General features: G+C 37.2%; 14 protein-coding genes and 18 long non-coding RNA genes across 32 annotated transcripts; 16 read left to right on the forward strand and 16 right to left on the reverse strand.

Moving 5' to 3' along the window:
- Positions 1–118: 118 nt before the first annotated feature.
- Positions 119–1,338, reverse strand: vps32 (ESCRT III complex subunit Vps32). The gene is made up of 2 exons (NM_001019694.3): positions 948–1,338; positions 119–826 (listed from the first exon to the last, which is right to left on the reverse strand). The coding sequence occupies exons 1-2, from the start codon at positions 1,120–1,122 to the stop codon at positions 333–335; spliced, it is 669 nt and encodes a 222-aa protein (NP_594271.1). The 5' UTR covers positions 1,123–1,338; the 3' UTR covers positions 119–332.
- SPOM_SPNCRNA.3627 lies at positions 207–634 on the forward strand. The gene has a single exon (NR_192990.1). It is a non-coding gene; the product is annotated as a non-coding RNA (long non-coding RNA).
- Positions 1,035–1,476, forward strand: SPOM_SPNCRNA.924. The gene has a single exon (NR_151313.1). It is a non-coding gene; the product is annotated as a non-coding RNA (long non-coding RNA).
- fhl1 (DNA-binding forkhead transcription factor for ribosomal proteins Fhl1) lies at positions 1,374–3,900 on the forward strand. Its single transcript, NM_001019695.3, has one exon. It carries the CDS (start codon positions 1,550–1,552, stop codon positions 3,779–3,781), a length of 2,232 nt encoding a protein of 743 aa, NP_594272.1. The 5' UTR covers positions 1,374–1,549; the 3' UTR covers positions 3,782–3,900.
- SPOM_SPNCRNA.3628 lies at positions 1,516–1,774 on the reverse strand. Its single transcript, NR_192991.1, has one exon. It is a non-coding gene; the product is annotated as a non-coding RNA (long non-coding RNA).
- SPOM_SPNCRNA.3629 lies at positions 3,226–3,478 on the reverse strand. The gene has a single exon (NR_192992.1). It is a non-coding gene; the product is annotated as a non-coding RNA (long non-coding RNA).
- A 159-nt stretch (positions 3,901–4,059) lies between the features above and the next one.
- SPOM_SPAC1142.09 (uncharacterized protein) lies at positions 4,060–4,407 on the forward strand (the record flags this gene model as incomplete). Its single annotated transcript, NM_001019696.1, has 1 exon — positions 4,060–4,407. One exon carries the CDS (start codon positions 4,060–4,062, stop codon positions 4,405–4,407), a length of 348 nt encoding a protein of 115 aa, NP_594273.2.
- SPOM_SPNCRNA.3630 lies at positions 4,181–4,623 on the reverse strand. Its single transcript, NR_192993.1, has one exon. It is a non-coding gene; the product is annotated as a non-coding RNA (long non-coding RNA).
- On the forward strand, positions 4,591–7,198 carry cgs1 (cAMP-dependent protein kinase regulatory subunit Cgs1). Its single transcript, NM_001019697.3, has 2 exons — positions 4,591–4,930; positions 5,196–7,198. Exons 1-2 carry the CDS (start codon positions 4,801–4,803, stop codon positions 6,302–6,304), a joined length of 1,239 nt encoding a protein of 412 aa, NP_594274.1. The 5' UTR covers positions 4,591–4,800; the 3' UTR covers positions 6,305–7,198.
- Positions 4,830–5,459, reverse strand: SPOM_SPNCRNA.3631. Its single transcript, NR_192994.1, has one exon. It is a non-coding gene; the product is annotated as a non-coding RNA (long non-coding RNA).
- On the reverse strand, positions 5,568–6,009 carry SPOM_SPNCRNA.3632. Its single transcript, NR_192995.1, has one exon. It is a non-coding gene; the product is annotated as a non-coding RNA (long non-coding RNA).
- A 252-nt stretch (positions 7,199–7,450) lies between the features above and the next one.
- On the reverse strand, positions 7,451–10,597 carry SPOM_SPNCRNA.925. The gene has a single exon (NR_151314.1). It is a non-coding gene; the product is annotated as a non-coding RNA (long non-coding RNA).
- Positions 7,782–10,346, forward strand: SPOM_SPAC8C9.04 (uncharacterized protein). The gene has a single exon (NM_001019698.3). The coding sequence runs from the start codon at positions 7,837–7,839 to the stop codon at positions 9,778–9,780; it is 1,944 nt and encodes a 647-aa protein (NP_594275.1). The 5' UTR covers positions 7,782–7,836; the 3' UTR covers positions 9,781–10,346.
- A 204-nt stretch (positions 10,598–10,801) lies between the features above and the next one.
- On the reverse strand, positions 10,802–11,011 carry SPOM_SPNCRNA.3633. Its single transcript, NR_192996.1, has one exon. It is a non-coding gene; the product is annotated as a non-coding RNA (long non-coding RNA).
- dtd1 (D-Tyr-tRNA deacylase) lies at positions 10,955–12,191 on the forward strand. Its single transcript, NM_001019699.3, has 7 exons — positions 10,955–11,163; positions 11,278–11,311; positions 11,361–11,389; positions 11,501–11,620; positions 11,679–11,822; positions 11,900–11,903; positions 11,952–12,191. Exons 1-7 carry the CDS (start codon positions 11,121–11,123, stop codon positions 12,025–12,027), a joined length of 450 nt encoding a protein of 149 aa, NP_594276.1. The 5' UTR covers positions 10,955–11,120; the 3' UTR covers positions 12,028–12,191.
- On the reverse strand, positions 11,029–15,568 carry ppr4 (translation regulator Ppr4). Its single transcript, NM_001019700.3, has one exon. It carries the CDS (start codon positions 14,995–14,997, stop codon positions 12,202–12,204), a length of 2,796 nt encoding a protein of 931 aa, NP_594277.1. The 5' UTR covers positions 14,998–15,568; the 3' UTR covers positions 11,029–12,201.
- SPOM_SPNCRNA.3634 lies at positions 14,745–15,239 on the forward strand. The gene has a single exon (NR_192997.1). It is a non-coding gene; the product is annotated as a non-coding RNA (long non-coding RNA).
- A 163-nt stretch (positions 15,569–15,731) lies between the features above and the next one.
- Positions 15,732–16,437, forward strand: fyv7 (rRNA processing protein Fyv7). The gene has a single exon (NM_001019701.3). It carries the CDS (start codon positions 15,842–15,844, stop codon positions 16,274–16,276), a length of 435 nt encoding a protein of 144 aa, NP_594278.1. The 5' UTR covers positions 15,732–15,841; the 3' UTR covers positions 16,277–16,437.
- A 247-nt stretch (positions 16,438–16,684) lies between these two features.
- rps5 (40S ribosomal protein uS7) lies at positions 16,685–17,775 on the forward strand. Its single transcript, NM_001019702.3, has 2 exons — positions 16,685–16,815; positions 17,032–17,775. Exons 1-2 carry the CDS (start codon positions 16,706–16,708, stop codon positions 17,531–17,533), a joined length of 612 nt encoding a protein of 203 aa, NP_594279.1. The 5' UTR covers positions 16,685–16,705; the 3' UTR covers positions 17,534–17,775.
- SPOM_SPNCRNA.3635 lies at positions 17,235–17,532 on the reverse strand. The gene has a single exon (NR_192998.1). It is a non-coding gene; the product is annotated as a non-coding RNA (long non-coding RNA).
- mug129 lies at positions 17,759–19,237 on the reverse strand. Its single transcript, NM_001019703.3, has one exon. It carries the CDS (start codon positions 18,917–18,919, stop codon positions 18,011–18,013), a length of 909 nt encoding a protein of 302 aa, NP_594280.1. The 5' UTR covers positions 18,920–19,237; the 3' UTR covers positions 17,759–18,010.
- On the forward strand, positions 18,545–19,872 carry SPOM_SPNCRNA.3636. Its single transcript, NR_192999.1, has one exon. It is a non-coding gene; the product is annotated as a non-coding RNA (long non-coding RNA).
- rrp14 (ribosome biogenesis protein Rrp14-N) lies at positions 19,373–20,626 on the reverse strand. Its single transcript, NM_001019704.3, has 3 exons — positions 20,569–20,626; positions 20,440–20,523; positions 19,373–20,394 (listed from the first exon to the last, which is right to left on the reverse strand). The coding sequence occupies exons 1-3, from the start codon at positions 20,581–20,583 to the stop codon at positions 20,029–20,031; spliced, it is 465 nt and encodes a 154-aa protein (NP_594281.1). The 5' UTR covers positions 20,584–20,626; the 3' UTR covers positions 19,373–20,028.
- Positions 20,627–20,650: 24 nt separating this feature from the next.
- Positions 20,651–21,386, forward strand: fra2 (iron-sensor Fra2). The gene is made up of 3 exons (NM_001019705.3): positions 20,651–20,753; positions 20,833–20,982; positions 21,089–21,386. Exons 1-3 carry the CDS (start codon positions 20,694–20,696, stop codon positions 21,131–21,133), a joined length of 255 nt encoding a protein of 84 aa, NP_594282.2. The 5' UTR covers positions 20,651–20,693; the 3' UTR covers positions 21,134–21,386.
- On the reverse strand, positions 20,863–21,162 carry SPOM_SPNCRNA.3637. Its single transcript, NR_193000.1, has one exon. It is a non-coding gene; the product is annotated as a non-coding RNA (long non-coding RNA).
- Positions 21,086–21,759, forward strand: SPOM_SPNCRNA.228. Its single transcript, NR_150644.1, has one exon. It is a non-coding gene; the product is annotated as a non-coding RNA (long non-coding RNA).
- A 232-nt stretch (positions 21,760–21,991) lies between these two features.
- emr1 (ermes regulator Emr1) lies at positions 21,992–22,279 on the forward strand (the record flags this gene model as incomplete). The annotated part of the gene is made up of 3 exons (NM_001356125.1): positions 21,992–22,000; positions 22,053–22,118; positions 22,169–22,279. 3 exons carry the CDS (start codon positions 21,992–21,994, stop codon positions 22,277–22,279), a joined length of 186 nt encoding a protein of 61 aa, NP_001343011.1.
- A 344-nt stretch (positions 22,280–22,623) lies between these two features.
- On the reverse strand, positions 22,624–24,863 carry mrs3 (mitochondrial iron ion transporter). Its single transcript, NM_001019706.3, has one exon. The coding sequence runs from the start codon at positions 23,959–23,961 to the stop codon at positions 23,050–23,052; it is 912 nt and encodes a 303-aa protein (NP_594283.1). The 5' UTR covers positions 23,962–24,863; the 3' UTR covers positions 22,624–23,049.
- On the forward strand, positions 24,117–24,414 carry SPOM_SPNCRNA.3638. The gene has a single exon (NR_193001.1). It is a non-coding gene; the product is annotated as a non-coding RNA (long non-coding RNA).
- SPOM_SPNCRNA.3639 lies at positions 24,725–27,170 on the forward strand. The gene has a single exon (NR_193002.1). It is a non-coding gene; the product is annotated as a non-coding RNA (long non-coding RNA).
- Positions 25,470–25,722, reverse strand: SPOM_SPNCRNA.3640. Its single transcript, NR_193003.1, has one exon. It is a non-coding gene; the product is annotated as a non-coding RNA (long non-coding RNA).
- On the reverse strand, positions 26,185–27,167 carry SPOM_SPNCRNA.3641. The gene has a single exon (NR_193004.1). It is a non-coding gene; the product is annotated as a non-coding RNA (long non-coding RNA).
- Positions 27,171–27,444: the final 274 nt, after the last annotated feature.

The raw sequence follows: 27,444 nt of genomic DNA on the forward strand, positions 1-27,444 counted from the left end.
TTGATACAGTTGTTTTAGTAGAATGAAGAAGACGTAATATGTAAAATTCTTCAGCTAGTTTTTCCGTAGATTATTTAACTACACCAATTATTAAAATACAATGAAAAAACACACATCCGAACATGAGGACGGAGACCTATAAGTTATAGTCTAATAATGGTATTGTACATAAAATTTGTATTTAGGCTTCCATGATGACTCATAACAAGGAAAACATAGAATACTAACAACTGACAAATTAAATAATTCCATAAGTTATAACAGAAACCTTAGAAGATGACTTTAACATATTGAGAAAATAATAAAAATACCGAGCAAGCGTACTGGTCACTTTAAAGAGAGAATTCAGCCTGTAGTTTTCGAAGTTCTTCTTCTTCATCCAATTCTTGAGGCTTTGAAATAGAAGGGAGGTCTTTGACTTGAGACGGGACAGCAGGAACAGCAGGAGTGTGTACAGGAGGTTTCTCAGCTCCCAACATCTTGCTATCAAGTTCCATTTGCTGGAGTTCATCTAACTCGTTGGCCAATTCATCTTCATCAATCTCAGCATTCAAACCGACAGGAGTGCTAATCATAGTAGAAATTTCCTCAGAGATTGTCTGTTGGTCACGAATCTTATCCATGATCTGATCCACTTTATCAGCATCCATACCACGTTGAATGCTCTTCATAGCTTCAGCTCCTTGTCTCATAGCTTGTAATGTCTCAAAGTTGAGGTTGGCATTCTGTATTGAGAAAAGTTGCTGCTCAATATTGTTTCTACTACCCTCTATTTTAACCAGTTCATTTTCGTGCATTTTCTTTCGCTTTAAAGCAGTGAGGGCCACTATATGTAAGTTAGTTTATAAAAATCATTTAATTTACATGCACATCGTTGCTTCACCGAGACTACAAATGTGATCAAGCAAACGGTACATTTCCTGATGGAAGTTTAACTATAGACGTACATCGTTTGTTTGTCGTAGCATTTTTTCTAGCAATTTCTGTTTGCTCTGCAATTTGACGCTCTAAAACCTCTTCCTTCTTATCATATAATGCGAGCATCTCTTGAAATCTTACAATCGTATCTTTTGTAGTATCCTTAGAGCGATTGCCCCCAAACCATCTTAAAAATCCAGACATTTTATCAATTGTACAATTTTAAAACAAATCTATCAAGTGTAAACCGATAACAAATCAGAATTTGAGTTTTTCGTTATAATGGAAGTAAAGGCGCAATAACGAGATACTAAACGAAAATTTCGAGACTTATGAATCGAAATTTCCGCTAGATAAGTTTACTGATGAGAATTTACTTAGACAGAAACCCTTTGGCTTCTCTAGGATAATGGAGTTGGTAGGTGGTAATCAACCGTATTTAACAATTGTATTCCACCAACTACACAAACGGTAGAAAATTCGTAATTTCTGCTGTAAAGCCGAAGAGACGTTGTTACAGCGTCAGAAAGCTATTTTTGATATAGAAATAAGCTTTCTAGTCTCATTGTGCTTTCAATTGGCTAGAAGTTTAGCTTACTATAAAAAAAGGAAGTCTTTGGGTCATTAAGGCATGCCTGTTGCAGAGATAAAAAATGCGACGCAACAACCATCAAGCACGAATAGAGTTCAGGCATATGCCAAGCTCGAATTCGAGAAGTTTTCCTTTTTCGTGCAAACGTTACAAGTGACAATGGGTCGAAAGGCGAGCAATTCAAGTGATTGCGATGTTCACTTGGGCGATACTAAAGCCATCTCTCGCCAGCATGCAAAGATATTTTACAGCTTTCCTAACCAAAGATTTGAAATTTCGGTTATGGGAAAGAATGGTGCCTTTGTTGATGGCGAATTTGTGGAAAGAGGAAAATCAGTCCCTTTGCGCAGCGGGACGCGGGTTCAAATCGGTCAAATTTCGTTTTCGTTTCTATTGCCAGAAGGATCGGAGGAGGACGGGCATCTAAAAGAAACAGGAATCACCCCGCTATCATTACAACAAGGGAAAATAGCATATTCAGATGAATTTGGAGGAAAACCGACAGGTTCATTTCACACCGTGACGTCTAATCAAGAAAAGGACTTATTGTTTAGTCATATTAAGCATGAGTCTGATCTTCCGTTAGGTCTTTCACCTGCTGACACGAATATCTCAAATGCCACCTCTATAATCGAACATCCTGACGCTGCAAATGCTCACACTTTAGCTTCCCTAAACCAACCTCCTAAGCATCTTACTGTTTCCCCTTCTTCAATCCAGAGATTGAGTCCCCAACCTTACGTTCGACCTACATCTGATGAACGGCCTATTGAAACCGACTCTTCCGTTTCTGCACCTAAAGTCGCAAACCATGATGAAGAGTTAAAACAAGGGAAATCTACTTCTCCATCTGATACAGTGTTACATCCGGATTTAAATGGATCACCCGATACAGGCGATGCTACTCAAAAACCTAATCTCTCGTATGCTAATTTAATCGCACGTACTCTAATTGCCAACCCCAACAAAAAGATGACACTGGGAGACATATGTGAATGGATTGCTAACAATTGGTCCTATTATCGACATCAGCCTCCTGCTTGGCATAATTCCATACGACATAACTTATCATTAAACAAAGCATTCATTCGGATTCCGAGAAGGCAAAACGAGCCAGGAAAAGGCTCCTTTTGGATGCTTGACCCCTCTTACATAGATCAATTTGAGGGTAATTTCTTTAGAAGAACAAAAAAGCCCACCCCTTCTGCTACACCAGCTGCTCATCCTGATACTGCTAGGGAGAATGAATTAGCCGCTATCCAGACAAAGGGTATATCAGCTGGAAAAACCGAACAGCTTAATCCGCAAAAAGAAACTAGTCGTAGTAAAACTCATACTTCCCGAGGAGAAAATGTAGAGGATCGACCACAATCCTTACTTCAAAATGGCATTCAACCTATCATTATGCGCGATGGGAAACTTGCTTTGAACCCCGAGTTTTTCAAGAATGCAAATGGAGAGCAACAGGCTCCCAACGAGCAAGCCGTTCAAGCAATTTCACTACTCCAACAGCACATTAATAAGCAGCTAGGACCTGCCGCTGCCAACAACCCGGAGCAAGCCACAGCGATTGCGAATGCTCTCGCTGTGGCTTTAGCCCAAAAACTTCAAAAGCAGCAAACGCAAATGCAAGGGCCCCAACAAGTGCAACAACAGGCAAAGCGTCGTAAAGCTTATACTTCACAGCAACTTAATCCGGCGCCGACTGCAATGCCGCACCCTAACATAACATCACCGTCTCCTAGTATCTCAGTCACTCAACGTCCTGCAGTAAACGTTGGACCACCTCCATATGTTAGGCCATCTGCTCCTTCGAAGTTACCAGATACACGCCAGAGTATTGGAGACCCGTTACCCCCAGGAGCAATGGCTAATGTGTCCGCGGGGCCATCGTCAGTTCGATCATCGTCGTACAACTCCACTGCTTCTGAAAGCAAATCAGAGATAACAAGCCATCAAAATCTACACACCATACCAATAAACAAACCATTCACTTCTGATCGGCCTTTATACTCTTCGCCTAATGATACTTTAGAGAGAGTTGAAACAGGCAATCAAGGACAAAGGATGAATTCCATTGGAAATGCATCAAGCTTTAGTAAAAGAGATATAATGGAAAACGAAAATGGATCTTTTGATACTAATGCAAAGAACGGAAACAATGTTGACGACTCATCTTCAGTAAGGGGCATGAATTTACCATCAAACTCAAGCGACGCTTTACGAGGAGTAAAGCGACCGTTGGACGAGACATCATCCTCTTATACCTGAATTTACTAATGCTCATGCACGTAACGTTGTTGATGACTTCTTAATTAATACATTAGTGCCGAAAATTACACTTACCAGCATGCATAAGCTGTTTCATTTTTCTTTTTTTGACAGTGATTGCACAACTTGGTCTTTGGGTGGTTTCTACTTTTATTTCTCATGTGTTTAATGTTTACCTTAGTTAATACTTTACATAATAAATTGCCGTCTGGTTTTATTTCATTTAATAAGCATTTTCGTTTTCTTGTCGAAAAAGTTAATAGCAAAGCAGGAAGGGTATGGAGGATTCGCTTTTGTTATCTGTGAACATTAGCGATTCCTTATTTACGTTTTCATTGAAACCTTTGTTTAGCCAATACAGAAAGCATATTTACTTCAATGATTGTTTTTATAGCACTTTTAATAAGACCAAAACTATTATTGTTGTAATCCTGTCGGGCAAGCTCTCTGATCTGATAGACTTCAAAAGTTACATTGAATTTGTTTTGAAAACAAACAACTCATATTCAGCGATTCTAATTTCTTACTATAGATGTATATTTATCATATCACTTTTCCATAGACCGCTCACTATTCATTTCTTAACTAACTTAACTCACGGATGTACAAGAAGCTTCACAAAATAATATACCGAAACACTGGAAAACGCAAGCTATGTTGCATCGTCAAACATTCTACTCTCTATTTTTTTATGCGCTTCGATAAACCCCATATTATGGAGTCAGGGCATTGCGTAGTACATTTTATGACGTATGAGTGAGCTAATGCAGGCATCCATCCATTTTAGTCCAACGCCTCAGGTAGACTTTAAACATACATCTCAACCGTAACAAACGAAGGTAAATAACTGATTTGTATAGCTGAATTCAGCTCTTTTATTTTGGAAAATTTACCTCTTGTGGTTGATTAAAGTGTCAGGAAAAGCTGAAGCGAACAAAAACCGCGAGATTGTGATTCACTGAGAGTAAGAAACAAAAAACCGCATTTTTTGAAAGAAAGGCACGTAAACTTTAGGAGACATGTCTTTCGAAGAAGTATATGAGGAGCTAAAAGCCCTTGTTGATGAGCAAAATCCTTCAGATGTACTTCAATTTTGCTATGACTTTTTTGGAGAAAAGCTGAAAGCTGAGCGCTCAGTATTTCGTCGAGGTAAGTAGATGCTTCTGGATAGCTATGTTTAGTGGAGAGGAAAAGTAAATGATGGTCAATATGGGTTCTTTTTTGTGGTTTTTTACTTTGTTTTGCTCTATAGTAAGTATTTTCTAAATTTAGTCAGCAAACAGCAATTATGATTCCTGGCTGTTAATAATTCCACAAAGTTGTTTAAGGACCCTGTACCCATTTAATCTCCCACTCTATACTACACAAATTTTACCCTTTTTTGTTTTATCATGTTAACAAATTTCTCTTTTAGGCGACACCATTACAGAGTCTTTTAGCGACGGAGATGAAAGCGATTTCCTGTCTGAGCTCAACGATATGGTTGCTGGCCCCGAGGCAATTGGTCCGGATGCCAAATACGTTCCTGAATTGGGAGGATTAAAAGAAATGAACGTTTCATATCCGCAAAACTACAATCTGTTGCGTCGCCAATCTGTTTCCACTGAGTCGATGAATCCTAGTGCATTTGCACTAGAGACCAAACGAACCTTTCCTCCGAAGGATCCTGAAGATTTGAAAAGACTAAAGCGCTCAGTTGCTGGGAACTTTTTGTTTAAGAATTTGGATGAAGAACATTACAACGAGGTTCTGAACGCTATGACTGAAAAACGGATTGGAGAGGCTGGTGTTGCTGTCATTGTCCAAGGAGCAGTTGGAGATTACTTTTATATTGTGGAGCAAGGTGAATTCGATGTATACAAAAGGCCCGAACTAAATATTACCCCTGAAGAAGTGCTTTCGAGTGGTTATGGTAACTACATAACTACGATTTCTCCCGGTGAATATTTTGGAGAGTTGGCACTCATGTATAATGCTCCACGAGCTGCATCGGTGGTCTCCAAAACACCAAATAATGTAATTTACGCATTAGATCGTACAAGTTTCCGTCGTATCGTATTTGAAAACGCATATCGCCAGAGGATGCTGTATGAAAGCCTCCTTGAAGAAGTTCCCATTCTCTCAAGCCTTGACAAATATCAACGACAAAAAATTGCCGATGCTCTTCAGACAGTCGTGTATCAAGCCGGTAGCATCGTTATTCGACAAGGCGACATTGGTAACCAGTTTTATCTGATAGAGGATGGCGAGGCTGAAGTAGTGAAGAATGGCAAAGGCGTAGTCGTTACCCTAACCAAGGGAGATTACTTTGGTGAACTAGCTTTAATTCACGAAACAGTGAGAAATGCGACGGTACAGGCAAAAACTCGCCTGAAACTTGCTACATTTGATAAACCTACATTTAATAGACTACTTGGTAACGCGATCGATTTGATGCGTAATCAACCTCGTGCCAGGATGGGAATGGATAATGAGTATGGTGACCAATCTCTTCATAGGTCACCTCCATCAACTAAAGCATAAAATTTCTATAATCTGTTTTCTTTGAAACTATCTTTGTAATAATGACCTGTCATGATATGCTAAAGAATTTCCCTGTTGTTTGTTTGCCTTCTAACTTTTTCATATTGGTCATGCATGCATGTGATTGTTTACCATTATCCCTGGAATAATTTACTTATTCATGTTGAACATGTTTTGTTTGGATTACTTATCTAATTCAGCATTATATGTGATAATGTATATATACGTATTATTCTTTTTTATTTCTTTGAAAACCTTTATGTCTTGTTCTAGCATGGCACTGGATATGGTTTGTTAATGTTTTAATTCCAATTATATTCGTGATTACCACTTCACTGTTCTTATTTTGTTTTTTTTTTTCTTTTTGAAATTTCCTTTTTTTTTTATTATTTTTATCTGTCGAATATCGCAGCATTTGATGTTTGGAAGCTTACCGTTTAGTTTGTGTTTTTTTTTTCGTACGGATCATGACAGTTATTTTATCGTTCTCTTCATCCTGTTTTTTTTTGTTTTTTAATCGATATTTGATATCGTCAAATATTTCTATCTATATGGAGAGTTCTTATATTTGTTTTTTGAATAATCACACACTCTTCAAAACAGCAGCTGCATTCAATAATGTACTTGGCATTGGAGTAACGCACATTATACAAGAATTACCGTGGTCCGTAAACACTTGCAAGCATGAAATACTTAGAAAGCTTTAGGCAGACGCTAGACGTGGGGAAAGGGATGAAGTGTTAAAAATTCAAGAGTGTGGATGTTTTGTATGCAAACTGAGTGAGTTCTCGGTTTTTGTAGTTACGTGACATAACTTTAAAAATTTTATGAGAAATTGACTAATATCAAGAATTGAGAATAGTTTTTTAATACAATACACAAAATTTTTACCAAGTTTTGAGTAAAGGGGTGCAAATTAGATGAAACTACAGTCTGCGATAAACGATACGTGTAACTAGGAGAATGCAAATTGTGTAAAAAACTTATAAAACGAATATCTTGTTAGACAAATAAATTCAGCAAAAAGCGAAAGGACTTTTATTCAATTATCAAATCCGTACGAAATGGGATACAAAAAATTTTAAAGAATACTCAATTTCGTACATTCAATGTTCTTGCGAACATAATAAATAAAAAAACGACTACAGTTGCGAACTATGCGTAAGGTTTTCTTAAACAAGAAAAATTTTTTTCCCCATATTCCATACTACATATTTACTGTGAATGTTCTTAGTAGGGTAGGTTATTCACAACAAGCACAACGGGTAGAAATGACAATTACTGCAGAATAAAGTTAAGCACTCGAGATAAATTGTAATATTAAGAAGATGATCAGCGAAGCAATGTTTTGGTAAAGAAATGTTTTGTTTTGTGTCTTACTTTCGTCTGAATTAACTTTGTTTACATATGCATTTTTTCACTCACATAACAGGGTTTCGTATAAATTCTAGTTACGCCAAGATTTACAACTTCTACCAACCACCAAACAAGAACGCAGAGCGTGTAAAAGTAGAACAAAAATTGAGTTGAATATGACCACGAATCCCGATATTGTTAAACAGACGAAAAATGAAATTCACCAAGTAACGTCGAGAGTCCAGGAGAAGCTGGATTCGAAAAGTACCAACGCGGTCGAGCAGAATAACAATTCTTCCCAGGCGTCCGTCACCAAGGATAACAAGAAGAAGGCCGCTAAACGCGCCAAAAAGAAGGCTGCAAAAAAGAAGAAGCAGTCAGCAGCAGCATCTGCCTCTTCCACACCTGTGGAAGAAGCTCAGCACGCGCAAGAGGAACAACAAGAACAAACCATATTACAAGAGCCAGGATTTACACAAACTATAGTGGAGAAAGACGCTGATCAGGTTGACGAGCCTTTGGAACCCATAGCATCCTCAGCTCTGGGTACTGTAGAGCCGCCTACTGACAACAAACCCTCTGCCTCCACGTCAACAGCAGTGCCAACTACGGAAGCACGCAATACAAGTATTACCGAACCCGCCAATTCCCCTTCCTCCTCCTCCTCATCCGCTTCTACAAAGTCTACTGCAACCACACAATCCGCTGATTACGTCGTAGCCGAACATTTCGCACCCCAGCGCAATGACGAGCAACTCGGTAATTCCCCAGCTTCGATTACGTCTAAGCCAGCAACGACATCTGCTGCGCAACCTTCTTCGAAAGTAGAGGAAAACATGGCGAAAGCTACTTCACAACCCATTACTACCGCTGAGAAAGAAATTCCAGAATTGAAGCCCATTGAGCCTGAAGCTATTATGATATCGAAAGAAATAAATACTACGCATGATCAGGCAGCAGCTACGACAACAGCAGCAGTTGCCTCTGCCTCTACTACTGCCACTGCTGAGTCACATGCAGTGGCCGATGGAATTATGAATGATAACGTACTTGAAAGCATTGGTGAAAACGTTCAGCAAGAGACGGTTTTCGAGGATGCGAGCGACATTCCACATGCAGATGTCATCCCCCATACCACCACAGTAACGGTGGAAGAAGAATCGCCCATCGCCCTTGGCCAGGGAGGTGTGACGCATGAGGCAACAACCAGTGCTAGAGCTAGTGCTAGTGGCATTCCGGGAGCATTTGAAGAGGTGCAACAAACTGTACAGGAGGACCTTCCTCATCCCACCGCCGAAACGGTTGAAATCGCGAGATTTGCTGAACAACCCGTCCGTGCTCAGCAACCTGAGCAATACGAGTCTTCCGTTGTCCAAGAAGCTACTGAAACTGTGACCGATGTTGGCAAGGGTGTCTCTTCCACTGTCAAGAACGAGGTAAATGTCCCCTCGACCATTCCCACCGAGTCTGAAAACCCAGTGGCCGTTGGAGGTACCACTGCAGAACACCCAGTGCAAGAAGCTGTCACTGCCCCTACCGAGACTGCTCATGATTTCTCCAAGGAAACCACCACTGCTTCCAAAAGGGTGTCAAAACATGACAAGGCGTCCGCCGAGAAACATAAGGTTGCCAGGAAACCCTCTTCTACTGGACAAGAGCCAACGACTCCTTCCACGCCTGCCAAATCAGCCCAGTCCTCCAAGCATGCACGTAGACCTTCAAAACAAGCATCTGCTCCCTCCAGTCCCGGTACTACGTCGGCTGCTGTACCAGGAGGAAAGAAGTCCGCTATTGAAGCTGCTGCTCCTATCCCGACTTCTGCTGATACCGTCGAGTCTAAACATGCTGCTGGTTCTGGTTCTGCTACCACCATACCTTCTCCTGGTTCTGCCACCACCAAACCTACTCCTGGTTCTGCCACCACCAAACCTACTCCTGTTTCTGCTACTGAGGAACATGCTGCCGGCACTACCAAGCCAGCTCCTGCTGCTGGTGCCACTGCGACAGCTGAGAATGAGACGGCTGATGGAAAGGCACAAACCGCCACTGATGGTGAAGCAGCTCCCAAGAAGTCTTGGTTCAAACGTATGAAAAAGTCTTTTGGCAAACTGTTCCACTAGGGTTTACCTGGAAGCATTGGGCATATGTTTGATTTCCGTCTTTTATTTTTGTATGTTGAAAAATTCACCTTTTAGCGACATGACGGTGTCGATGATGATGATGATGATGATGATTTGAGTGAGTGAATGAGTGTTGCTGGGCTATTTGTTTGAAATTGGATTATTGATGTTTAATTATTCGACAATAAAGCCGAATTGTTGATCTAACAATCGATCGTTCATTATTTTGCTGTTTTGTATTCCAGTCTTTTTCTTTTCAAATCACTCATTAGTTTCCATAAGTTGGTTTGGGTAGTCTTAATTTTAAAAAATCTCCATCTTTGTATTTAAGGATTTTTTTTTTCGTATTTAATTGCTTTCCATTATATCACTTTGGATATTATTGTGTGATCGACTATGCCACTGAAGTGTTTGCGTTATGTTTTCTTTGATTTTGTTTGTAATGATTTGACTAGCATAACATGCTGTTTTTTCAAGTCTTTATACCTTTTCCTCTTTGCTATGTGCTTTCTTTGCGCATGTTGTTTCTAAACTATTCATGCAGCCATATGCGCACATATATACACATAAATTTGCTGTACATTGCTCAATCTTTTAAGTTGATTCCGATGGTACGGATTATACCTATTAGATTCAGCAATTCAAGTTTTGCGAAATAAATGGCTTTTACTATTTCAGTTTACTCGTTTCACTTGTGTAAGTTTTCTTCCTCTCCCATGTTTTCTTTTTTTAATTTTTTTAGTCTGGGTTAAGTAAGTGTAGAATGTAAGTTTATATGGGATTTTGAGGCCGTGGAACTTTTTACGCTTCGGATACCCTTTAGTTCTAGTTTTGGGATACATCGGCTCACAATCACCATTTCCTACCCGATACCCTTTCCCGTACTATTCCGTATGCTTGCTTTACATTAAGTTGCGCATGTACTAAGTATTTTAAATAGTAAATTAGACCAGTGTATATAATTTAAACAAATGACAAAATCTACATGGCGGTTGAAAACATTAACTTTTAACAATTTTTCCATGAATCGCTTATTTTTGAGTATATTTCATATTCATCCCGGAGTCAGCCATGACTTTTTACCGCATAACGTAGCTGTATTTTCCTTTTTATCTAAGATCGCCGACTCAATTATTATATGCCATAAATTTTCTATTTGATAACAGTATAATATACCCTTTACCAAACACACTACCTGCTATATAGAATTTTTTGCTTTACTACTATTAAAACTACTTCTGCAGTTTTGTTGTCGTAGTATATATTATTGTTGTTATTATTAATAGTCTTCGGTTCTGTCCATCCTTCGTTACCTTTTTTTTTTTTGAACAGTAGAAAACATGAAGGCAGTAATTCAGCGAGTTTTAAATGCTTCTGTTTCTGGTAAGTATTAATCAATATATACTAAGTTTGGACGGATTTTATAATCGGTAATAAGAAAATAAATTATTAATAAACTCAATGTTTATGAACTTATTTACTAATACGAGTTTATAGTTGATGACAAAATTGTTTCTGCCATTCAACAAGGGTAAGACAACAATTGTAACCCGTAATTCGTTGACTTCTAATCCGCCCAGTTACTGTATACTTTTGGGAGTAGGTTCAGGTGAGCATATTTAAAAATCAATCGTGCAAGCAATTTCTTCGAATGATTAATAACTCGTTTTTGGCTTGTCTTCAAGTTGTCCGTTGTAACCCTTTCTCTAATAAAAAACAGATGACACACCCGAAGATGTTACGAAACTGTCAAACAAGATTTTGAAATTGAAACTTTTCGACAATGCCGAACAACCCTGGAAGAGCACGATTGCCGATATACAAGGAGAAATCCTTTGCGGTAAGCATCTTTTTTTGATAATATCATAAATATTGAGCCTCCTCTTTAACATAATTAGTATCCCAATTCACTCTTCATGCTCGTGTTAACAAAGGTGCCAAACCTGATTTTCACAGAAGCATGAAGGGTCCTGAAGCCATCGAATTGTATGAACAAGTTGTTAAAACATTAGGAGAAAGCCTCGGAAGCGACAAGATAAAGAGTAAGTAGCAGTGAACTCAGTCTGCATTTAACCAATGTACTTTATTTTGAGTTTTAATTTACTAACTATGATTTTAGAGGGGTAAGCATCATCATCATAACTAAGATTCTCTATTTAACCCATGTATAGTGTTTTTGGGGCAATGATGAATGTCCAGCTCGTGAATAATGGTCCAGTGACTATTTTGTATGATACTAAAGAATAATTAGATTTATTAAATGATATCCGTACTCAACCATTAGAACTAGTTGACGATTTTGGAAATTAAAATTCAGTAATCTTTATCTCTTTGGAATAAAACACCCAGAGCTAAGTTTACAAGTCCAATTTTTTGACAAAGGCAGCATACGGCGAGACGGCTGAGTTCACAATTGAAATATTAGACCTTGGCTAATAAATTAAATAATATTTCGTTGTCCCGTCTTATGGTTTGAAGGTATTTTACAGTTGGAACAAGAATACCTTGACTAATTCGCACAAAGTCGTCTTCAACCGCCATATCTAACTTATCTCTCAATGCTTTCAGGGTGCTAAAGTATAACGGAGAATCAGGAGATAAAAAGAAAGATATTATGCTATTTTGACTAGATGCATCTGGTATTAGTTCCTCAATTCTCTTTGAAGACAAAAATATATTATATACTCTTTTGATAGCTGCATCAAGCCGGTCGTCATATAACAGCCAAATAATTCGCTTGTTTTGTAAAGAGTCATCGTATTCAAATCCCAACTTTTCGAGTCTACTCCATTCTTGGTCCAATTCTTGAAAGGAGTTAACGCTTGCCAGAAAAGAAAAGTAAGTTTCGGCTGCCACGTTTAAAGCACTCTTGTAAGCAGGGATTACACCACTCGGGGAAGGAATGTTTTTATCATCTACAACAGCAGCGATATCGGTTGTTATAAAATTTTGCTGTGCGACTTGCAAAATCAAGTCCCAAAATTGTCGAGATAGCACTGTATCATGAAGTGAGCAATAAAGACGCATGCTAGCTATTGCAAACGGGATATCTGGTTTAGAAGTTATGTTTTTAGAAAAATATTCCAAATACGTTGAAAGTACTTGCTTCGCTTCTTTGATATCTCCCAATGATGTATATTCTTTTATTAAACTGGAGAATAAAGAAGGTGGATATGTCATATCATTCGCAGTTCTAGGGTTAAATAGTAGAGCACGCTTATCGGGCTGAAAATTTTTAGACATATACCTTTTAGCTTCATCCAAACCTTCTGCACCTTGTTTACAATAACTTGATACAAAAGCAACTAAGGATAAAGCCGTTGGTGCCTTGCCTTCTGATTCCATTCGTTTTTCCAAAAGCAGTAATTGGTCCAACTGATTCAAGTTTCCTAAAACTGTTGCCGCAATGGAGTAATGTACAACGTTTGGTTTCTGAATACCGGAAAATATGCGCAAAGCAAGGTTTAATTCGTGCTGACGTACATGGTATAACATCGTTATTGTGGATAAGTAATCTTGTCCTTCAGGATCCTTTCTCTCAGCAACTTTAGTACACTGTTCTAAAAGATCCCAATCAAGCCTATCCAATGCTAACCGCATAAGCATCCGATTTATGCTGACATCTTCTGTAATTCCAAGTCGACGAATTTTGCCAAGATAAAGCTCAATTTTCTCAGTGTCTTCTGCCTCTATGTATGCATCAAGTAGAGCTGCATATGCCTGGTTAGAAGTTTTTATCCCTTGATCAGAGAAATATTGATGGATTTTTTCCATTGCAAACAAATCTTTTCTACGGGAGAAAATGGTGATGCATATAACCAATGTACGTTCATCTACCTTAATTTTTTTCTTTTTCAAATCTCGTAACAATTCCAAAACCATCGAAACGTCTAGACTGACAGTGGATGAATTTAAAAAACAGTTGAGTAAATGCTTGATGCGACTTAATTCTGAATTTACTCGGGACATATTGTACCATCTCTGAATGTTTACCATGTCGCCACAAAAAACCAAAGCCTGAACTATAGAGAGAAAAATATTCGGACTATACAAATTTCGAAATTTGTGGTCATACTGTTTTACTAATGGAAGAATCATCTCTGTCATGTTGTATTTTACCAGAGCAGACATGAGTCTGCTAAAAACATCAAACGATGGAATTTGGTTTGCATTTGAAATGCTTTGAAGAGCTAGTTTGAAAGCATCGGGTGAACGGTTTGACACCGTAGATATGTAAAGAAGTAAGTTCAAAATTTTTTTGTCACGGGCGATTTTAGGACGCTTAGCAATTATTTTCTTGTAAAGCGATATCGCCTCTTCAAATTTATTCTGCCGGACAAGGGACTCTATCATAAGGCGACAAGCAGTGAAAGAACTCCAATGATGAGTCCGATACATTTCGTCAAACATATATATGGCTATCTGATAATCCCCTCTTTTTGTCAGAAAGCCCAAGTATTGGGTATAAAGGACTTCGTTAGCTCTGTCAGACCGAGGATACAACTTGGTAAGCAATTTCAGAAGGTTCGGAGGGTTTGAAATATTCTTAAAACAAAAAGTAAAAATAGAACGTAGAGGATGATTCAAAGTTCGAACATCGGTTAATTCCTTACACAATGCTTTAGGAATCTGTGCGAACAAATGCAGAACGTATTCTGAACCGCCAAGACGATTAAGATGCCGAAATACTTTTGATATTTCTTCAGAAGAACAAGTGTATTGACGACTTGATTTATATGAAAAATAGGAGGAAAATAAATAGCAGAATGCAAATGGCAAATCTTGTTTTATTTTTGGGTTATCCAATAGCATATGATTACAGCATTCACATACCTTGTTTAAAAAAGGAAGTAAGTCTAAAGTGAAAAAGGGAAGTAGCAAATCAAGCATATAAGCTCGGACTTGAAGGGTCGGGTTGGTGGATGTTTTCCAATTAACCAGCGGTATCCTTGAGTCCGAATTAGGAAAACAAGGACTTTTTGTATTGTTCGAGCATTCATAAATATCATTAATTTTTTCGACATTTCTTTTAACATCAGATTCATTAACAGTTGTTTGATTCGCAATAGCGTTATCATTTTTGAAAACACTCATAGAGTTGAATGTGTGACTCTGTTGGAATGCAGGCCAATACTTCAAAGGTTGTGGAAACCATAGTAGCGGTGTATTGAAACGCCAAAAGCACCATATATGCCTATAGGCAAACGACTTGGACATGTAATAACCTGAAATTAGACTCTGTGAAAGTCAAAAAATTACAAAGATAAAGTGATTATGAGGAAAAGAGAAAAATAAATGCTATAACTTGAAAGTGAAGTGATATAATGCAAAAAGAAAGCAAGGTCAAACAGAGTTAAAGTATAAACACTATGCCACAATTTCAATTTGAACAATTGCTTTGGACCCACTAACTTAATAAAATGAGAAGTGTACTTAGGAAATAGAACAAGTAGAACAGCTTTATGGCAGCTACTTGAGAAGTTCTTGTATGGCAAAGTGAGAATGCGACAGTCTAGAGAGCACTAGAGTATTAAAGGCCACGTTCTTTAAATAGTTTTCTGCGTATGAATTTCATGAAACAAATATCTACAAAGTTTATAACACGTGGAAAAGCTCAAAGCCCGAGTAATGGCTCCATAACAAATTGAAAAGCTTATTGTGTAGAACCATCAATTGCCTTTCGTAACCAAAGTAATGTATCGAAAGCTGACAACGGACTTTTCAACTTAATGATCCTTCAACTTCGGCTTAAAAAACCTTTTTTTTTAAATAACTGTGGAAAGTGTTTAGGGCAAACTCTCCAAATGTGCTTGGAAACTATACAGCGGTCTACACTTTGCATTTGACAAAATTGTGAATTCCAAAATACCGTTATGTTTTATAGCGAGACATAATGAGACCTAATGAAGGAAGAAGCAGATACTACCAAGAGTATTTTACCTAGAACCCTTACCGATAATTTCCTACGTTTTATAAGTTTCATCAGGAAATACATTGGATTTTGGTTATTTCTTTATTAAGGTATTTGATTTGAGATCGAAGAATTCTGGGATCAATTAGAATGGCTAATCACTCGAGTTCGTCCAGTGATCAAGGAACGAAAAAGAAAGGATTTAAATTTCGCCAATTGCCCGAGCATGCTTATCAGGGAAAGGCTAAGAGAATTAAACAAGATTTGATTCTAAAAGCAAAGACAAAAAAGCACTTTTACAAGAATGTTAGACCAGAAGAGTATATAAAAAAGGGCTCAGGTGAAAGGAAACGAAAATTCTCAAAAAAGAGTCATTTGCAAGAATTGTACGAACGATCAGAAGAAAAACGAAGAATTCAGCAAGAAAAGGAGGATGCAAAGGTTCAAAAACGATTGGAAATTGAAAAAAAGCAGAAGGATCGAGAACAGACCAGAAATATGCTCAGCAAAAAAACGAAACGTGGGCAACCAATAATGCGAAACCAGATCAACCATTTGCTTGCAAAAGTGAAGCAAACGTCTTGAGCATGTATGTTTTAGTGAAGCAATCTCTGATGTTCTGCCATACAACACGCACACAAAAATTGAAATCTTTATTAATTGGGTTGCATAGGATATTGTTTTTTTTTGTTAAGGGTTCGAAGACTGATTTTTTAATATTCTCTGTATTTGTTTATGAGCATTTTGTTTTACCGGATTTATTTTAAAATTGTGATATATACAATTCTTAAATATTTTTTTTTATAATTATACTTCCAATACGGCAAGATACATTTGACGTTAATATATTGTCTTACACAGTTTATTTACATTTCATTAGTTTTCGTTAGTTACTGTAACGAAACAATTAAGTATGCTATAAAGTTGTTATATAGGGTAGGGTTTACGAACAGTCACAGTTTGTTTCCATAAGCTAAAGAGCTTGTATGAACTGAGAAAAAACCACAACGCAAGATGGCTACGTCGAGTCTCACCCCGGGCGTCTCTCTTGATGAGAATGGCAGCATCAAACTTTTCAACAAGTTCCCTTTTGAGGGCGTTGAAGTTAAGGACATCTCCTTGGTGTAAGTTTTAATATTTACGGGTCAAAATAGGTTGAGTACGCGATTGCGCGGATTGTTTTTTTAGGAGAGAATTAGTTGACTTTTGATAATGATGTAGATGATCTTTTTTCTTCATTTTACATCTATAGTACTCAACATAATGGAAATTAGGATTTGACCCCCTTTAACACGGACTTTCATTTTTTATTTGTTTCTATAATTTGCTAACTTCATTAGTGATTACATTACCATTGGCAATGGTCAACCTCTCCCTCACACCGCTGGCCGTTTCCAGACCAAGAGGTTCCGTAAGGCCCGCTGCTTCATTGTCGAACGTTTGACCAACAGCTTGATGATGAACGGCCGTAACAACGGTAAGAAGCTCTTGGCCACTCGCATTGTCAAGCATGCTTTTGAGATCATTGCTCTCTTGACCGACCAAAACCCTCTCCAAGTTTTGGTTGATGCCGTTGCTGCCTGTGGTCCTCGTGAAGACTCCACTCGTATTGGTAGTGCTGGTACTGTTCGTCGTCAAGCCGTTGATGTTTCTCCTCTTCGTCGTGTCAACCAAGCTCTTGCTCTTATCACTATCGGTGCTCGTGAGGCTGCTTTCCGTAACGTCAAGTCCATTTCTGAATGCTTGGCTGAAGAAATCATCAATGCTGCTAAGGGCTCTTCCAACTCTTACGCCATCAAGAAGAAGGATGAGCTTGAGCGTGTTGCCAAGAGTAACCGTTAAAGACTTATTTGTATTAATGGATTTTGTTACTCCCTTGCATTTAATCTTTGTGCTTTAACTTCTCGTAGTAAAAGGCAATGTGTAGTTAGTACATTTTTGCATTTTTATTATGATTGCCACTTATCGTTGTCAATACTAGATCAAAATTGCGGATAAATATAGGTAAAAGTTGTGATACTATACTGATAATGTACATTGATCGATAGGATGAACAAAACGCGTTTACAATGTAAAATATTTTTATTATGTAATTTCACGCAGCTGTAAAAAATGGCTTTTCTGAATTATTAAACCATGTCTAATTGAATAGCATACAATTAAATAGGAGCACTTTTTTGGTGCTTAAAATCATCGATGATGTAAAGATAGTATAAACAAGCAGTAACGAGAGGATGTCTAGTTTGTAGACTCGAAAAAAAAACCACATTGTTTTTTCAAATAGTATTGTCAAAAGATACTTCGTGAAGGAGAAGTACATTAATTTAAAGTGCCAAGATCTTCGTTCAACAGGCAAAGCTTCCCTTCGGTAACTTGATTTTTCATTATTTCTATTGATGTTAAAAAATCAACTTGCTCGTTTAATAAATAAATGTAGTGATTTCTGGGTAAAACGCATGTAATATATATTCTTTGAATCCAACTATTACAATGCTCATCGGGGGATTCTTGTATTAATGCTTTGAACTTCCCTAGTAGAATATCAACATCTGAGCGTGATGATATAGTCGTAATTTCAGAGGCTTTTCGTAATTGAGGATTGGCGACACTGTCAACTGGCTGCTGATTAGGTGAAGGAGAAACCGTAGCAGCTTTTTGAAAATATGTCGAAGTGAATAAAGACCAAGCATAGTGAAAGGACTCCTTATTATTCATTGGTAAAAAATGGAAAGCGGGATGCCCAAGTTTTGATAAAGCTGCCCTTTTTCGAAAAGCTAGTTGAGCCTCCGTACACGTACCATCATCTTCTATATTTGCCATATTGTCACTAAGCCTTTGCCAAAACAGTTCTGATGGATGGGTGTATTTGTACAAGTAAGAACCAATGGTAAATGTCACTATGGTCTGTGCTTCCTCCGTCTTCGACATGGATCGACCATCACCATAGTATACATCATGAAATAAATCATTGTAGGAGTTAATAAAATACGTTAAAGCTTCTCGACGATCTTTTGACATATTCTGTCTAACTGAAAGTTGCTGTACAAACTGTCGCAAAGAATCTATTGTCCACTCTATGCATAAGCTAGATCTTGATTTTTCACTTGCTAGCTCGTTCAATGGTGAAACAACGCTTAAATGCGCATGTCCTACATTAGGAGGTTTCTTCTTATGCTCATCCTTATCTTCTTCGGGGCTCTTGCAGCAAGTTAGGATTCTCCATAGCATCACAAGTTTGATTATTTGGACAGATAAGTTTAAAATTGGAAAACAAAACGACCGCGCGAGATATAAAAAATCAACAATAAAAAAAAGATTAAAAAAATAAAAAACAAAAACAGAACTATCTAATACTCAGAGGTTGCCGTAGTAAGGGTTTTATTGATGATGACAAACGACGGGTTATGTTAGCAAGGTGAGCAGTATTGACAATTAAAATCAATTAATAATTAATAGCTTGCCTAATGAAAAACATTAAAAGAATAAACAGCGGAAAGGAAAGAGATATAATGCGATATTGAAATGATAGACGGTGCATGCAGTCGTAGTAAACTGAGGATGCACTACTGATGAGTCAAGTCAAATGATACTAGTAGTATATATAAACTCATACACACTAAAATACTATAGTAAGTACATTGAGTATGACTACAGAGCATCTATTGAAGCACTAATGATAATACTAGAAACAAATTGTCTGCTCAATTCATTTTGCTTGTATCTTCTTATACTAAAACAAAAACTTTCATATACAAACAAAAAACCATGGGACGTCTCAAGGCGTTGCTCTTGTAAACTCTAAGAATACATTTGACGATCCACTTCATCAAACGTTACAAGATTTACTAAATAAGCAATCCAACTTTTCATATGTTAAACTGCTTAGTGAAGGAAAAATAAACAGCAGAAGCGAAATAAAATCTGAAACATACATTTACACTTATAAAGATAAGTAGAAGGCTATAATATTACGCGTTTGTCCTTTAAAATCATTTTTGCAGGAAATCATCAATGCGTGCATTGGAAACCTGTGAGGTATGCTGCCTTGATGCCTCAAAACTAACGTTAACAATGGTAGGACGATACAAAAAATAAGACCAAAGAATATTTAAATAAGAATTATACTAAATCGAACTGCAATAAAATAAAAGCCCGCTCCCAACCGTATCCGTCCATCCTTGAATTTTTTAACCAACTTGCGAAAGACAAAAGAAATAATTTTCTCAAAAAAATAGTACTTTTTTAATCCTCTATTATCCAGAACCTTTGTATTAACGTTTTAGTTTTTTGTCAGGGTTTGCCTCTTTTGATGAATTTACTCTTTAAGGCAACAAAGCTTAGAAACCAGCACGAGGAGATGCCTTGTGTTTCTTCTTTTGAACCTTGCTTTTTCCTGATCCCTTTTGAGAATCCTTTTCATTCTCGACAGGACGCTTATTTTGTCGTTTTTGATTCAAGTCACCGGCTTTCCTCTTCTCACGCAAATCCTGAATCTTTGATGCTAGTTTACCTCTGATCTGTGACATGCTTTCAGCATGACGATCTGAAACATCTGTATCATCACTCATAGTCGAAGACTGTTCCCACTTTGAAGATTTTTGACTATCATCGTCCGCATCGTTAACAAGACCATCCAAGCTAAATTTCATTTTTCGGCGTTCTTTCTTCTCCTCTAGCGTAGATTTTTTCTGTTTCCATTGATTCTAAATTGAACAGTTAAACATAATTATTCCAAATATCTCACATACCGCTGTATGCTCGCGATAGTAGAGCTTTGCAGGGATATAACTTAAAAGCTCTTCGAACCCGTCATTCCAAGCATTAATCCTTTCCTAATATACTCAATTAATATATAATACTTAATGTCTATGTCTTACTTCGACTTCTGTCATCTTTTTAAGGGTTTTAGAGATTTTGACAGGAGAACACCTAGTTGGTTGAAAGCGAATACACATCTTGAAAAGAACCATAACATAACTTCAATCGACAACGTTTATAAAACATGGTAAATGCACAACAACTTGAGCTTTTGATACAAAATACATTAGAACCTACCCACATTGTACGTTGAGCAAAATTTTTATTTTTATTTTTTGGTTTCACATTACTTTAAGCAAACCATTTTACTGATACTTATATAGGAGATCCAAGATATGTCTGGAGGATGTGGCCAGAACTTCGAAGTAATCATTGTTTCCCCTCTGTTTGAAGGGAAAAGCACGCTAGCTCGTCACCGTCTTGTGAATCACAAACTTCAAGAGGTGATCAAGGATATCCATGCCTTTACTCAGGTTCGTACTCTAAGTTTCAGGCATATAAGATAGAAAAAAGAAGAAGGAATCTGAAAAAAAAAAATGCTTTCAACTATTCTTAATCAGTTACTAACTTTAAATGCAGAAATGTTATAGTCCGGCACAATGGGAAGCTCTTCAAGCAAAATAATACCACATATTCTAATGCTTTCTCTTTTACTTCCTTTCTATTTTCGTGACAGCTCTTCAAAGCAATTGGCATACTTTTAATGTACAAATTACTTTCTTTAAAATAGTTGTAGCACCCCTTATTCCCTTACAGAAGGTACATACTAATACCTTCTTTTTTTTTTTTTTTTTTTGAAGCATGTCAAATTGCCCCAGAGAAAAGATATGGTTTATTATAACCATATATACCTTTTGCTTTAAAGTTCCTAATACATAGGATGTTTTGGCAAATTTTTAGAGAGCACTACATAAATTGTATAAGATGCTGCTAAGATTTTTGACTGTTCGATCTCCTTTGTTTATACGAGTAAGGGGATCTATCAAGGATTTATTATAAATAATATGCATACCTAGCCCTTGTCACCAAATTGTGTTTTCTTAACCTAAAAGTTTTGATAATTTTATCTCATACTAATGTTTCAATACTTCTTTCACATAATTCCATCACTCGAAAGGTAATTGCTCTTCTTGTTAAACTACGATTACTTCAAAAATCAACTCGAAACTGTAAATTTGAAGAATCAAAGAGTTGTTCTATACTAAGCAAATAATAATAACACTCTAACTTGAGTATTTCTTTGCATAAACGACTGTGATAATATCAATGACAAACTCATTAACAAGAAAATGAAGACTGTATAAATGATTTTTTTAATACATAATATAATGAACAACTTTTCAAGACTATTCTAAACTTTCGTACCATAAATATGATCGATATCTCTTCCAATACTACATCCGTTTCTCTTTTATTCCATTACATATTGCATACTTCATAATATTTCCAAATTGGGATTTTCTCTTGTCCATATAAAACAAAATGCTGCCAGTATGCAAAATTTTATCATAGTCATAATGATTTTGTTTTACTAACGTTATAGAATCTTAGACGAATATTTGCATCCTTTCGCACGGAGGAAGAAGAACGCTCTTATTCTCGTAAAGCAGTATGTCAACAAAGTATCGTATTCATTAATTATACACTAACAAACTAAAGTTTTTTCATCTTATCGGGTATATCACATGTAGCGTCCTCTTTAGCTGGCTGGTGCGAAAAAAGGTGATTTCCTCACCTGTAGTGTCTTCTCCTATACATGCGTTATCGTAATCTGTATTTAATACACATGAAAGTTTATGATTTACAAATTTCTTGAGCTGTATCTCACGGATATAGTATGTCTTATTTTGAATGCCGGCTTCTTCAATCCGTATGCTTTCGACAGTGTCAAGTTGAGTTTGCGCAAATTCGTGTCAGTAGCATAATTGCTGCCAATTAGCTATACTATTAAAAAGCCCGTGCAAATACCACCTCATTTTGGCGTGTATAATAATTACGAAACAGCTAATATACCTACACGGATGTGACATTGACAAAGACATATTACCATTCGTATCCAGTTTCCAATTTCAATAATACTTTTCTTTATTTACAAGATTTCACTTTACCACACATGCTAGCTATGAAATTATATTGAAGATAAAGCAAAACATAATACTTTAATATGTTTTCCTATCGCACGCTTGATGAATATACTGGAAATGCCATTTTTTTTTAATTCAATCAGGTGCTGAAAACATAGTAAATTCCATCTTCACAGAAAATGATTAGATGAAGTATATACAAACAAACCCTCCCCGACTAAAGACATTGTCCGTCTAAAAAACATGGCAAAAATTAAGTAAAAACAGAACTTGCCTCAAAAGACACATCATTATAAAATAAGACAGAAAGGAAAAAAATTGCGTTAAAAGGGAATATTTTATATTTTACAAAGATCAGCCAAAGAACCAGAAAATGCCTTTAGTAAATCGTCTCGATAGTCATAAGAAACCCCAGAATATCTAAACGGATGAAATAAAGAAAACACACACATAAACTTAGGCTTGAGAAGTTTTGGAAACACGAATCAAAATTTCTTTACCTGCTTCGTAAGCAGCCCAAGAAACCGCCGTAGCCGGCATTGCTACTACCATACGAGGCCTGATTCCCTTAAAGAAAGACGGTATTCCACCATAATTATAAATAAAACGTACCACGTCCAAGGAACCCTTACATTTTCGAACTTCAGGAATTGACGACGAACCACGAGTTTGGAGAAGAGTTTTCACGACATCAAGAGGGGTGGTTAAGCTTGAGGCTATTGCTCCACTCAAACCACCGGATATAATATGAGAGGTAGGATCATAAACAGCATTTGGGTTTAAAAAGGACATACAGGTATCATACGTAGCCACTTGAATAGCAGTGAAGGGTATCGACATTGCTATACAGGTTGGATAGGAAATGTAAAATGCTCCCAAACCCTCGTTTCGGAAAACAGTTGTGGCACAATGCAATGCAGACTTATATTTACGAGATGGAAGTTGCATGCGTTGCTTTATAACATCAAATGGAGTCATAAACGCGTCGCTAATAGTAATCGCACAAGCACCAGCCAAAGCACTTGCCAGCGGCCGATCAGGAGAGGCATTAATTTTGGATTTAAAGAATTCAAGAACGGAAAAGTATATGGCATGTGAAGGTCCAGCCCCCATAATGACACTGCTAATTCCACGCCAAAGAGAATAAACACCCTCTGTGGAACTAATTTTAATAACCGAGTTAACAATATTCCCACTAACGCTACGGGAGACCCCATTAAGCATTTGCATTCGTGTTTTTATCGCATCAACTGGGTACATGACGGAATGCTCTAAGATGCCAGAAAAAGCGCCAGCAAGCAAATGTGCATACATTGGGGAACCGATGGGTAGACCTTCGTAATCAAAATCCTCTGCTGCATAAGTCATAATGAAGGTTTATATTGAGAAGAATATAAATTAACCACGACGAGTTGAAAAAAACGGACAAGAAGCAAAATGTTCGATGTAGTGCAAGTCCTTTAGCAAAACAGCTTTTTTAAAATAAAACGAAAAATAATTAATTTTTTTAATAAATGATGGGATTTCCAATAAAAAATAAGCGTTAGTTTATGTTCTGTAAAAAAACACACACAAGAAACCAGACGCAATGACCCCAGAAGATTAGTTAGGATATATTGACGAAAAAGGAATGAGAAATGGTTTAAAAAAAACAAAACTCAATGTATGAAGACACCAAGAATGAATTTTAAGGTTTGCAGCCAAATGAAGTTTGAATGATGACTTGGCTGTTGATTTGACAAAATAGAAAGCAATGACAAAGAGCAAAGTGCCTTGTGTCCTATACCTCTGAATATCCTTGACTATATTTGCTTTGACTTGAAAAAATAAAAAAAAATAAAAAAAGAAAAGAAAAGGTATATGAAAACTCAGCTGCGTCGACAGCTAGCTGATTTTTTTTTTTACACACACCGATAAGGGGGAGATAGAAAAAAAACAAGAGTTTGTATTTACGAATAATTAAGAAGAAATATGTAGAATTTCCACGCAACAGGCCTAGACAAAATAAACAAAAGTAGGGGAGACGTGTAAGCAAAGGTATACTTGTATAGTCTAGAAAGAAAACGGCTTGTTACTCAGTATGAGGGTCTTATTCATATAAAAACCCAAACAGGCTTCAGAATTGAACTAGTGATACGAATCTGCTAGGAAATTTCAAACTGAAAAGGATTAACAAGTCGACGGTCTACGGATAGGGGAAAGACTGAAGGGGGAAGAAAGAAACTAACTCAACCGAATATTTGGGTTGAGATGTCAGCCAGTATCAGGGTAGAGAGTAATGTGAGAGAACGCGGTTATTGTATAAGCGTGGGTAATCTTAAAGATGAAAAAATTTTATCAGATTAGATTTTTCCACATTGACCTTTGACAAATGAAAACTCCTAGATGCACAATCGACCAATCGGGGTAAAAATCAGATAGCGATCAGATAACTGATTGGATGAGAAAATAGTTACACTTTAAAGCTGAAAAGGCGAAGATATTGGCCAATATGCAGCAGAAGTGAGCCTAAATGCCTCGAATCGCTTAAACGAGGTACCGTGCAATAAGTGAGCACAAGATGTAGGTACGATAGCGAATCGAACGGCACTTGGCGTATTCAGTTCCGAATGTGCAAATAACAGTGTATAATTAAAGCACATTAATCTCAGTTAACGAAATCGGTCGACAAAGTAGACCAATGGGAAGGGTTCAAGCGAGCCCTTGGATTAAATTAATGGAAGGTTGTGAAGGGCACGTATTTACTAGATGAAGAGAGCGCGCTTTTCAGTATGGGTTAATAAAATGAAAACTTGTGCTACTAGTTTAAGCATAATAAATGGAAAAAGCTTCCCCCATTTGCTATTGCTATAGTGTGAATACACAATTGAGAAACTTTTAAAAATGCAAGTTTTAGAGAGGATGGATGGGATGGATACGCGTTTGAAAATGCCTTTTTTCTACTTCATTAGTTACGCCTTGTGAAATGGAAAAAAATCTTGAAGCCAAGTCTTCCTACCCAGATGGGAAATTCAAGACAAATGCTAGGAATGTGCAACAGATCATGTTTGCTAAAAGATATTGCAAGTGTGTGTCGTTTGACTTATTGACTGGACTAGTCGACGCGTTCATCCCATGAATAGGGGATTTCGCAAACATTTCTTATTGCTTTTAAAAATGGAAGTGCAGTTTTGTTATTACTTTTAAAGTAAAAAAGATGTTGCTGTTATTTCTTTAATGTAAATTAATTATATTTTACTATTTGCATTAACGAAAAACGATGCAATATCTAAATTACTTTTAGGGCACCCCTTATCCTTGCTATGTTAAATCTGTCATGGATGTAATGCTATTGCTATTGCTATTGCTATTGCCAGTGTAATAATAAACCGCGGAGCTGAGTCAGCACTAATAGCGTCATACCCTTATCTCTGCACTTATCGTATCGCTCGCCATCTTTTTTATAATTTTACGAGCGGAGAAATTTTTTGATGCAAAAGATATTTAACGAATCAATACATTGTCTTCTAATCCAATAACTACGTATTCTAAGGATGAATACTTTATAATGGGATTCTATGAGAATATTTATTTCGTTTATATAATCTTATGAAGCATTTCAAATAAGCATAACATGTATCTATTCTCTTGTTCGAAAACCGAGCCAAGGGATCAGGGGTCATTTCTAATGAATCAGGGGACTTCTTTTTCTTTCTCAATTCTTATTTTGTTTCCCTTTGTTGATAATGTAAAAGCCTCGTTTAATTGAGTACAATCAGCAAGTGAGGAATCGGTTTATTTCGCTTTCCTTTTCATAGAAAAAGGGACTCGTCCATCAATGTCCTGGCGTCGTTTATTCAAACTTTGTCATTCGGTGCTTTTTAACAGGCAATTTCCGCTTTTGCTGGTCGATCTGTATGCGTCAAAAGTTTTGTCTGGTCCGGCATCACACGATGTTGACAAAAAAATCATCATCCACTGCAAGGTGTAGTGGGTACACAAAGTTGGGTGTGTATTCCCAAATTCCAATGCATTTTTATAATATGCGATAAGCTCCCATAGCTAATCACTTGTCCTTTAACGTTGAAACTACTGTACACAAAGGTAGACCGCAGCACACACACTTGAGCATTCAAAGTAAGAGCGTCTGCTGGATATTCTTATAGCAAGGTCAATTGTGTTGAATGCATAAAGAGCATCTCTTTTCTGAATGGTTCAACGAGCATATTGCACAGTGGATTCCAATAAAAAAAATAAAGGAAACGTAAACGATCGAAAAAAAAATGCTTTTTAAAAAATCCCGTGTCAGCGTTTATACCAAGGAAATATCGCATAGTGATCCTTTTGCTCTACATACTCCACGCATGCACCATCGATACACTACCAAGAACCGCAGCAACTCAGCCTTATTACTGTGTCATCCATCCCATGTGTTTATTCTTGCTGTGCCCACAGCACGCTTGCACAAACGTATGTGGGACGGTCGTTACGTCTGCGATGATGACTGCCTAGGGAGCCCCGCGCGCTTTAGCCGGTTCAGGAAGAGTTTGGGATAATGCAGTACGATGGTATGCACTATACTAGATTTAACTTTGCAACGTTTCGCAATCGGTGAACAGCATCATCAAGTCAAATCAAGCACCGTAAAGGAGAGAGATCAGTACGAAAGATCCCTTTTCTGGAGGGTAGTGAAAAAGACAGTAATATGCGGGTTTCGCATTGTTTTTGAGGGTTCATTAATTGAGAAGTTTTTGCTGCAATTAACGTTAAAAAATATGTCGAATTTGCATTGCCGATCTCCTGCCGTTCATCGTTTAACCAACGTTGCGTAAGCTAACACGCCCTTGTGAGCATCGGCAAATAGCCACATGG

This window comes from Schizosaccharomyces pombe (genome assembly GCF_000002945.2).
Source record: "Schizosaccharomyces pombe strain 972h- genome assembly, chromosome: I".
NCBI lineage: Eukaryota > Fungi > Ascomycota > Schizosaccharomycetes > Schizosaccharomycetales > Schizosaccharomycetaceae > Schizosaccharomyces > Schizosaccharomyces pombe.